Source organism: Colletotrichum spaethianum, assembly GCF_022836535.1.
Source record: "Colletotrichum spaethianum MAFF 239500 DNA, contig15, whole genome shotgun sequence".
NCBI classification, from domain to species: Eukaryota; Fungi; Ascomycota; class Sordariomycetes; order Glomerellales; family Glomerellaceae; genus Colletotrichum; species Colletotrichum spaethianum.
This window is the reverse complement of record NW_026054785.1, coordinates 840,394-850,887: the sequence shown is the minus strand read 5'-3', so window position 1 is coordinate 850,887 and position 10,494 is coordinate 840,394. Positions and strand designations below refer to the sequence as shown.

General features: G+C 51.5%; 4 protein-coding genes across 4 annotated transcripts; 1 reads left to right on the top strand and 3 right to left on the bottom strand.

Moving 5' to 3' along the window:
• Positions 1-807: 807 nt before the first annotated feature.
• On the bottom strand, positions 808-1,427 carry ColSpa_06487 (death-associated inhibitor of apoptosis 2; the record flags this gene model as incomplete). The annotated part of the gene is made up of 2 exons (XM_049272699.1): positions 808-833; positions 890-1,427. 2 exons carry the CDS (start codon positions 1,425-1,427, stop codon positions 808-810), a joined length of 564 nt encoding a protein of 187 aa, XP_049128656.1.
• An 824-nt stretch (positions 1,428-2,251) lies between these two features.
• On the bottom strand, positions 2,252-2,929 carry ColSpa_06486 (uncharacterized protein; the record flags this gene model as incomplete). Its single annotated transcript, XM_049272698.1, has 1 exon — positions 2,252-2,929. The coding sequence occupies one exon, from the start codon at positions 2,927-2,929 to the stop codon at positions 2,252-2,254; it is 678 nt and encodes a 225-aa protein (XP_049128655.1).
• Positions 2,930-4,000: 1,071 nt separating this feature from the next.
• On the top strand, positions 4,001-4,753 carry ColSpa_06485 (putative acetyltransferase; the record flags this gene model as incomplete). Its single annotated transcript, XM_049272697.1, has 2 exons — positions 4,001-4,350; positions 4,444-4,753. The coding sequence occupies 2 exons, from the start codon at positions 4,001-4,003 to the stop codon at positions 4,751-4,753; spliced, it is 660 nt and encodes a 219-aa protein (XP_049128654.1).
• A 2,725-nt stretch (positions 4,754-7,478) lies between these two features.
• On the bottom strand, positions 7,479-8,952 carry ColSpa_06484 (uncharacterized protein; the record flags this gene model as incomplete). Its single annotated transcript, XM_049272696.1, has 2 exons — positions 7,479-8,281; positions 8,361-8,952. The coding sequence occupies 2 exons, from the start codon at positions 8,950-8,952 to the stop codon at positions 7,479-7,481; spliced, it is 1,395 nt and encodes a 464-aa protein (XP_049128653.1).
• Positions 8,953-10,494: the final 1,542 nt, after the last annotated feature.

Genomic DNA, 10,494 nt, shown 5'->3' with positions numbered 1-10,494 from the left:
TCCCTTGGGTGCAAATCACGGATATCTGTAGAAATTCCCCGATGATCTGTGTGGCTGCAACCCCGGCTGGGGGTGAGTCGTGTGTCCGAGACTTGTTTGCATGGGGTGTGCCAATGGTTATAGGCCGTCTTGGTGAAGATCACGGGATGAGGAATAGGAGGGCAGGCCGATGGGCGTTTGCCACCACGGTTCCGGTGACATGCAGACTGTTTAGTGAATGAATACGGGGCGTAGATGATGCCCGTGGGGAGCTATTTAGAGACTTTAGTCATTTTTGTACATGTGCTTCATCCTGCCACTGCTGGCCTCGTTCAGAGATATCTCTGGATGATGTCGTGACACATTTTGAGGAGACCTAGCCTCTAGTCAAGTACTCCGCTATCTTTCACGTTCCACGTTGACATTGATGTGTGCCTCTGCTGAGCGAAATTCCTCCAGCCATATCTCGCCGTCGCGTCTTTCAGATGACATGTCATTCATATCCCATGTCGTTGACGGTTTTGGCGAGTCATATCCTTCAAGTCGTCTATCATATGACAATCCCTACCCCCTCTATACGGGAGTCGTGTACATGTATCAGCCGTGTTTTTATCGTATATGCAATTCGGTTCAAGTCCCGAGCAGCCATATGGCTTGAGTGTGTAGCAAATCTCGGTCCCTCTGTTCTGGCGGAGACATCAGCATTGTTACCCCAGCTTGGAAGACAGGATGTAGGTACTGCTTGCCAGAGTTGTTTCGTAGCAAAGCGCATTCATCATGTCGAATGTGGTGACGGTGCGTGTCTGTGGATCTCGTATGCGTAGTTGCCTACTCAAGACGAAGTCTCTTGTTGCCTGTCTATATGTTGGCTCATGTCATGAGAGACACATAAACGCAGGACAAAACTCACCAGGCTCGCCGACTTCAGACATCTGAATGACAAAGTTGATCTCGCCAGTCGTCACAGAGATTTCCATCGGCACGGGCGCCTTCTGCCGCTTCAGTGAACTCGGAGCCGCCTGACCGGCCGGCGCGCTCTCGTAAACGGTAACGATGGGCGAGAGCCCCACGCGGCGGCGCGGCGTGTACGACCTCTTGGCGGGAGTCGCGGGAGGGGTGAGGGGCAAGGAGCCGGCCTCGCCCTTGTCGAGCTGCTTCTTTGAGAAGACCTCGCGGTGCTGGCCAAAGATGGCCGAGGCCACGTACGCGCATTTGGGCGAGGCGTCCTGGTGCTGCTGGAAGGGGTCGTCTTTGGTTTCCCACTTCCAGGCTTGGAGCCTGCAGAAGTCGCAGATGACGTTGTCGCCGGATTTCACCTGGCTGCCTTGCAGGCGGAAGCCGGCACCCGCCATGGCCTCGGGCGCGAGGGCTGGATGGGGCCAGCGGCCGGGCTTGCCGTCTGCGCCGCGCTCGTAGAAGGAGAGGAGGCGAACGCAGAACTCGTCCATGGTGCTGCGAGTACTCTGGTAGTAAGTGTTTTTGGGGAGGTGGATGAAGAGCTGAGGCTCGGGGTAGAGAAGAGGGTGAGTGATTTAATGAAGGATATATAAGCAAAGATGATGCCCAAGTGAGAGGAATCGCGAGTTTAAAGAGAGTTGTGTAGTGGGCAACTGGAGAGAAGGAGGGATAGGATGAGAGGGCTAGGTTTGGCTTGAAACGAAGCCAAACTACTTTCCAAAACCAGAAGACTAGAAGGAAAGAACTATTCTGAGAATTCAACCAAGTAAGGATTGTTCTTGCCCGTTTTGTGAGTTTCGAAGCCCGTAGCCGGGCAATCAAGTTGTGTCTGCTATCAAGAGCGGGTTGGGTAAGGGGCTGAGAGATACGGAGCAAGTCGTGGATGAACTGTTCGAACCACGCAAGCTCACCAGCGTGAGCTTTTGGAAGAATGCTGGTATCATAAGTCTCTGACGCAGAGTTAAGGATGGTGCTCAGTGACTTGTACATCCAAAAAGGAAGGCCATCTTCCCTTTCACAAACCGAACAGCCCAACTTGGACGAGCCTTGATAGGTCGTGAGTTGTCTGCCTTTGAGTATTAGTGTTGCACTTGCGAATTGAGAATCTGACGCCCTTATTTCACGTTAAAGAGCTTTCAGCGTTCAAAGTAACAACTCCGGCTCTATACATTTCATTATTGATGGTTGTTTCTAAATACAATATTATACAATCATGATAACACCGAAAGTCGCCGCGGTGCTGAGGACGCCCAAGAAAACAGACGGCGTCGGACTCGATTTCTAATTGACGCATCTCGAACTTATACACCCTCCCTCAAATGGCACCCAACGCCTCTCCCAACGCCTCGTACGAGTCCTTCTTATACTTGATCCAGTACTCGATCGACGCCAGACCCGTCACAATCAGCATGTCCATGTCGATGCTCTGCGGCGGCACAAACACCTCAAATGTCGGCGTCGATTCGCCGCTCAGCCCGCACATCCTGCCATTGGGGTACTTCGTCCACCTCGCCAGCAAGTTGCCCCCGGCGTCCTTGAAGTACAGCGTGCTCGTCGACATGCTCGTGTTCGAGACGCCCCAGCTGTAGCTCAGCCCGTGGTGGTCGAAGCTGTGCGAGGTGCCCATCGAGTTGGTCCTCATCTTGAACGGCACCCCGCGGAGAACGACATCAATCTTTGATGAGAGGGAGTGGTACTTGGCCGTTCCCAGCGCCTCGCCCGATGCCTGCGCTCGGGGGTCCGCGTGTACCACGGCGACGGTCTTGTTTTCTTTATTGGCGTGGAGGACGTAGAATGGTATCGCGTTGCCGGTCGCAAGGTCGACGCGGTCTACAGTCGTTTGCGCGCCGCCGAGGCGCTCCATCACGCGGAGGACTTCGCAGGGCATGCCGCCGGGCGCGGGTGTTGAGTCGAAGCCGCTGTTCACTATGGTGTATGATTTCTGGCTGTGTTGATCAACGCGTTTGTTGACGAGCGACACAAGTTCGTACATTTCCAAATGTTGGTCTGCCGCACGAGACAAGGTTTGTGTTAAATATTTAGACGTCGTCTTATCCACTGGTTAGCTTGGTTTGATGCTGATGCAGGTTTGCCTGGGTTGGCCTGACGAGGTGACGTTGAGCGGCGTTTGGGGAGAGTAAATTTATATGTACCGGTTACTCGGACTTGGAAAGCCGCGACGGTAGAGTCTGCCTTGAACCAAGATATGAAGCTTAAAGCTGATGCTCGGGGACTCCAGAAGACTTCCCATTGCCTCATTTGGCAAGTGAGCAACATGTCATTCTGTGGCTTGACGCTGCTGATCCCTGGATCTGCAACGTTGCCCGGCAGGGCTGAGGAGGCATGGCGCAGCATCTCCAGCAATCTCTTCATCTCCTCGGCGTTGCAGCAGCACATGGGACAATCATCGTTTAGTTCGTAAAATGGTTCCCCATTCCTTGGCTATAGTTATACGACTTGGGGCAGGCAAAGCAGGGTGCTCTCTGAGACCAAGAGTTGCCAACTGTGAAATGACGTAAGTCGTTCCCCAATCGTGTCGCTTTCAAATTCAAAGAGTGGGAAGCTAGGAGAAAGCCGACGCGAATAGAGGCGCACGTGTGTGGTGCAGGTGTAAGCATGATGGCGCTGGCAAAACCTCGGTTGCACTTGCAACAACTCGCGACTCGTTGCGACGCATTTACGGCATAAGATACACTGCTGTGGTCAAAAGGCGTCGAGATCCGAGGCGTTCGTAAAGGCGCCCATGGGCGCTTGCGGAGTGCTCCGCAGCCAGTTGGGAAATGTCCCCAAAGAGGAACCTTACCCAGCAGACCGGCTTAGCGTCATGCACCATTCTGAAGCTGCCCTTGCTCGAGCGTTCAAATGGCGTGCGGTACGGTGCACTATCAGTAATAAACCCGCCTCTAGACGGCCCAATGTTAAACCGAGTTAGACTGCAATGGGATTTACAGTAACCGACTTCTGTGGCTCAATTTAAGGTGGGCTACCCCAGGTTCATCTGCTTCAATTTCAACGTCGCCACTGTTTCTATCTCTACATCTCATCCAAACTCACGGTTGTCGCCATGGTGCCCCCGGTCCGTACCCAGAAGAATGAAGATGCCATCGCCTACGCGAGGACGCTGGAGCGAGTGCCTTGGTGCGACGACTACGAGAAGATGATCTCAGGCATGCTCTACAGCTGCATGGCGCCCGAGCTGGTGGAGGCTAGGACCCGCGCAAGACGCATAGCTCAGAAGTTCAACACGTATGTCCCGGAAGAGAGCGCGTCCGCGGATGATGTTGCCAACACCAGGATGGGCATGATCAAGGAGTTGTTGGGCAAGATTGGGGACGATGTCTACATCGAGCCCAGCTTGCAGGTGGACTATGGCTGCAACATCACCGTTGGGGACCGCTTCTACGCCAACTTCAAGTAGGTCCTTCTTCCTTTTGCATGAATTTTACTCTGCGCGAGGTCGCACATCGTTTCATGCGTGACCGGTATACTAATAAAGTGCCCCCCAAGCTGCGTTATTCTGGACTGCGCCCATGTCACCATTGGCGACAGAGTCATGTTCGCGACGGGTGTCAGCCTCATCACAGCAACGCATGAGACGGGCTTGCAGTCAAGAAGAGACAACATTGAGTACGCGGAGCCAATCACCATCGGAGATGACTGCTGGATTGGAGCAAACGTCACAGTACTGCCGGGAGTCAAGATCGGCAAGGGTTGTACGATTGGCGCGGGAGCTCTAGTGAGCAAAGATATTCCCGACTACTCAGTTGCCGTTGGCGTCCCGGCCAAGGTTATCAAGAAGGTAGACCCCGTGGATTAAGTGGAGGTTTAGGGAGATGCCATTGGTTTCACGATCCGGGGGCCGGCTCATGAGTTTGCTTCCGCGGTCTCTTCGTCATAAGCTCAAGAACGGTCCGGTTGCCATTCAATATCAGCACACGAGAGGTTTTATTGGCTCTACAGGAGGATAAAAATTCTATTTTCCAAATAGAAGCAAGAACTTGTTGCCATGAGGCCCTATTTGCCAATCCTGTTCAGCAAAAAGTATTCGACGAACACTACATTTGGCAACCAACAACTGTACCCCGTGATTGAAACCACGAGCTTCGTCTCCATGTCCATCGCAATCATGAGAGGCAGTTGCCAGCGCAGCATAACTGCAGCATACGTCAGACCGAAGTTCCTAGTCATCCACGCCTGGTGACTCTCAAGGTCTCCGTCCCGCCGGATAGCCACAATACTTCGCCGTGCAGTCTCGAGCCACCCGACAGCCAAGAGGTCATACCCTACCTTGCCCCAGAAAAATGAATCACCGTGGAAATTGACAAAGAAAGAAGAGATGCCTCCTACTGTTACGGCGAGGACGTAAACCCGACCTATCCATCGGTGGATCGCGGGATACTGTTGCCGTAAGTGCGGGACGAACTGAAAGGGTCCAAGACCCATCGCCAACAAGGAGCTCCCTATGTGGACCCTACCATCAAGAGATGAGAGGATTCTGGCCTTGATTTGAGGATCACCCGGCGTTTCGGCAATGAAGAACGCGACGCCATACGCCGCTACGAGAAAGGCGGGGACGGCCATGAGCCACCATCGAAAGCTCGGCCAGCTCGACCGCGTTTGTTGAGGACATGTGGCAGGTTTTTCGGACAAATCGATACGTCGAGGGGTGCTATAGGTTGCTCCCCGAACGTCTTTGGCGTTTTTGGTCTCAACCAGTGCATTTCGGTGCGTAAAAGATGAGTTGAGCATTTTGAGTAGGCTTCCATATATGTTAGTCAATGAAATGTGGATTTTGTGGCCAAGAGTGAGCTCACCGGTGACTCTGTGCGAGTGGGAATGTTGACGTAGTTCGGGTGAAGGTACCTTGACGTAAGGTTGAAGCTATGCTGGCTATGTCCTTGATTGGTTGTCTGCGGTGATTTCCTGGAAACTCGAAGTGTCACGTCAGTGTATTACTAGGGGCGCAAAGGCATCTTTATAGATATGCATCGCAGGATTCAGGTTTGCAAGTAGAGGATGTCGGACACCCGGCCTTTCCTACAGTCCGATTAGCCAACCTGGTACAATTCTATGATCAACACTTGATTTCGGACTAATGACGTTTTCTATCGGTTCTTCGCCGCTTAATAATATGAAACTCTCAATGGTATATCCTTAGATCGTCACTTACTATTCGACGCAGTGCTTCGAAGAGCAGCCGCGGCTACTATGAATACCCCGAGACTGGGAGTGATTACAAAACTCTCACATTCTGGAACAAATACGGAGTGTTAAATTTGGGTGTGAGTCGCTCAGTATTGACGGTTGTAGGAAACTTGATGCTGGAGATGGGTTTCTTCCGGTCGCTCTAATCGATGGGTTTAATCCGACTATGACGATGCCAAGGTCATTCACTTTACGCCTGAACTTAAATAACTTCAACCTCAGCAGCAGTACTTGTCATGGTACGGGACAAGTTTGGCTGCAACGTCGGGTGCGGTCTCTATCAGTAACCAAATTGGATATGACAAACAGCCAAATGTACTCGAGCGTTCCGTCTTTCTCTCACTAATTCCATGCCAGGCAATACAAGACCTGGGAGCGTCTATAGACGCTCGGCTTGTTCGCCAAGTCCACCTTCTCCACAACCCAACGAATACAACCTATAGATTATTAATCTCTTGTTTTGGTGACTACATTACCAGCGACGGCTTTGACGTGTTAGACCCGCCTTGAAGAAATGGACCGAGGTCCAGCTTTGGTTTCTGTGGATTATCTCCGCGGCCCATGAGTGTTCTTATGGCAGGACGGCGTTTGGCTCAGACATTTTGAAAATTGTTGGAGTCGTTATTCCGTCGCCTGGGATTGCTGTACAGCCATGCTATCAGCCACGAAGCCGATGTGAGAGGTGCCCAAAGTATCATTTATAGGTAGGAAGTCACAAAGTACACTAGACTTGGCAGGTGCTCATAGTTACTGGCGAACTCTGCTTCATTTTCATAACTCTCAAAGCCGAGTTGCTGTTCTGAAGCAAACATGGCGTCCTGCAATGAGCGGAATGCAAGGCAAAGGCTTGACAGCGGGTGCTCCGTTAGCGCATCATATGGAAAAGAATTAACACGCCAGGCTCTCCTCGTCCAAGTAACATCGGCCAAAGGCCTCTTACGAGACTATCCACTGGGAGCAGACGATGGAATACAAAAGTCAGATACCCCGGATTCGTTTTAGGAGAGGTGCAATAGAAGATTTCATCCTACAGTTCAGCGCGGGTTGTGGTGAACGCTGGCTCTCTGCTGATAATTAACGACCGCCTTGTTGCAATAGCTGTGTGCATGGAAAGCAACGCAAGCCAAGACGAAGGGCTTATCTTAGTGATGGTTAGCTGTATTGAGTAACATAAAACAAGAGTTGCATTGATTACAAAAGTGTGTATGATACATAGAATGAAACCCCCCTACACAACATTAGACTCCCTGATTGGCAATCGGGGCAACCTGCCATCGACTCCTTTTCTATTATGATTAGATCAAGTATAGCCATAGACTACCTGAGAAGCACACCGCTTAAGCAGAGCAGAAGCTCCAGCTGCTCTCGACGCCCCAAGAAATACCACCAGAGAAGTTGGGCTTGTAAGTAGCAGCTGAGGGGGCGTACTGTTGAGTGAAGAGACTGCAGTAAGTGCCCTTTGCGATTCCGTTCTCCTTGATCATGAAGGCGTTGAAGAAATTGCACCGCAAAGGACTGTAACCAAACCAGCTGGCCCAAGATGCCAGGCCGAGAGACTTGGAGTTCTTGGTATTCTGGGAAGCAGCATAGGAGGCGCAGACATTGATATCGAATGGACCCGGGAAGAACTTCTGCCCCATGCAAGTAGTGGGATGGTTGTGGACAACACTGCTGCAGTTCTGGGGGTTGGTCCAGCCGGAGGGGGTTGTTGGCGTAGTGGTGTTTGTCTTCTCATACCCGTTGGAGCCGGCGATAACCACTTGGAAGCCGTCTCGCCATTCGCCGTAGTTGACTGCGGCAGCCTTGTCGACGCCGGAGCCCCAGAGGGTACATTTGTAGTTCGAGATCGATGCCGGGTTTGTGCAAGAACAGCCAGCAGGGTTGATCGAGGGGTCACGCTCGACGTAGATATTGATTCCGGTGCAGAGGTTTGTGCTGTCACACAAGCTGGCGCATTGAGCAACGTCATAGCTCTTGAGAGTGTAGAGACCAAGATAACTGTTGGCATTTACGGAAGCGTTGAGATCCTTGAAGGTAGAGGCGTAGCCGGTCGGAGTCTTCGCCGTCAAGGCATCCTGGTGAAACTCCTCGTACGCTTCAAAGGCCTCTACGGTGTCTGGCTCGACATGGGGGCCATTTCCTATTGTTCTTGATTAGCATCAAGCCAAGAAACGGGTAAATATGGGCCATTGGCCTATTTCACTGGATCTTTGACTCACCATCGGGTTGAACTGCGCAAGGGTCTTCCGGGTTGATAAACCCACAGTAGGTACCAACCTCATACGGAGCCGAGCAGGTTGTCGCGGTAGTGAAAGAATTGGTGTTGGTCCAGCTCACTGGCGTACAGGTCGAGGGAGCCGTGGTGATGGTAGCAGCAGAAGATGTAATCGCGACAGAAGCCGTAGTCTTGGTGACAGAAGATGTAGTTGCAGTAACAGTGACTGCCTTGGTCGACGAAGTCGTGCAGCTTGTTGACGTAACAGCCTTGGTCGATGAAGTAGTACAGCTTGTGGAAGTCGAACCGGGAGATCCAATGCAGTATCCAAAGAAGCAGAAGTTTCGTTTCTCCAAGATATCACGAGCCACGATAGACGACGCAGCACTGGCCGAGGCCACACCAGTGGCCGCGACAGCAGCGATTGAAGAAGCGGCAGCTGCGTTATAGACACCGGTCTGGCCCGTGGCAGTGACAGGAGGGCCAGTAAAGGAGGGCGCGGTGGCAGACAAGATGGCGTCAAAATCAATAGGTTGAGTAGTTGGCGAAGCGGTTCCAAGACCCGCGAGGGCAACGAGAAACAAAGGATAGTTCATTGTGAGATTTTGGACTCAGAAAGAGCGTCAAACTTGTGGTTTAAGAAGTTGTTGCAAAGAGAGTGTTAGCAAAAGAGTGATGTACGCAGAGGGGGAGAGAGAGAGAGAGAGAAGGAATTGAGGGTGCTGAGATGAAGAGGGTATCAACTCCAGATCACTAGGGTAGATGATGTTCTTATAACGAATTGCTGATAGCCGGCTATGTTGTTCGATATCACAGGTTTAGATGATGTTGAGCTGACGACTTCTTTCACATCACATCTCGGCATTAAGAAGCCGAATGGCGCCTCGTATAGCTCTGAGCGCTCCCAGATGCGTGGTCTATCTATCCGTAGCTCAGCTTTCTAGAGGTCATAGCTTTTAGTGTACGGTGAGGCCCGTATCTTTCTTTTCTTCTTCATCCACTTCAGGGTACTGTAAGTGGTTTAGAGCCGTAAAAAACAGCTTAGACTGACATCGTCACGTAATCAAGAGAGGCAATACTTGCTGCAAAAACGGATAACGGCAATGCATATGGGGCTGCAAGAGAACTGCACAAAGAGTTTGGATAATGCAAATGTTGTCTATCGCGATTTTCAGAGCTTGCCGACTTTCTTTGTTGGCCGGGACCTGATTTATTGGTAAGACTATGGTAGTGTCCGAACTGATCTCACCGGTTGGCTTTGTCCCAGCCAATCTGAAAGACACTAGAACGGGTAACTCGGAATCTCCAATAACGCTTTGACCCCCCTTGTCACATAGAACGGTAAACAATGTAACCCAGACGGCAGGACACGACGTCCCAGCCTGGTGTTCTTCCAAGCTTGACATTAGACAAGCACACCAGCAGCTTTGGCGGGATGAGTGAGCAAGCATGCCCAATGCAACACCGCGATGGATGATGCTAGACCGACGAGATAAAGGGACATACATGGATATCGGCTTTTTAGAATTAAGAATTTCCCCAACCTTAAAGTGATATAATATAGCTGGGAAGGCTCCTTATCTCCGCCGGCTGCGAATATTCCATTATCTAACCCCCGTGGTGAGCATAGAAACCGGAATGTTTTTTGCGCAAGACTCGTTGCCCTCTTACCCGTTTCCATTGGATGCGAACCCGGAAATACATGTCGGCGAACGCGACACAAAGGCAGCCGTTGGCGCCGTTGAAGTGGTGCGATATTCGAGGTGCCTGCGTCTGTGTTTCGTAGTGACCTGTCGTCGTCCCAGTGACGGCCGCGCGTCAATATTCATAGGCTGAGGCCGAGGAAACGGGATGACGAATCGTGCAGCTGGTGAGTCTGACACATTTTCATCTACTTGCTTTGCTGGTGCTGGAAACCCTCGAATACTAACCGGGGTTGTCATAGGTAGGACCGAATGTTCCTCCTCACAGAGAAGGTATGTCTCTATTTATAGTTAGCACCAGTCCTTTGGAACAGATATCGAGCCCAACTCAACTCGACACACAAGGACAATAAAGGGCTGGGCTGCCTTCACTTGAAATGAGAATTTTGGATTGGCTCGGTCTCCAGGAGGAACAGTCTCAATACTAAACACTCA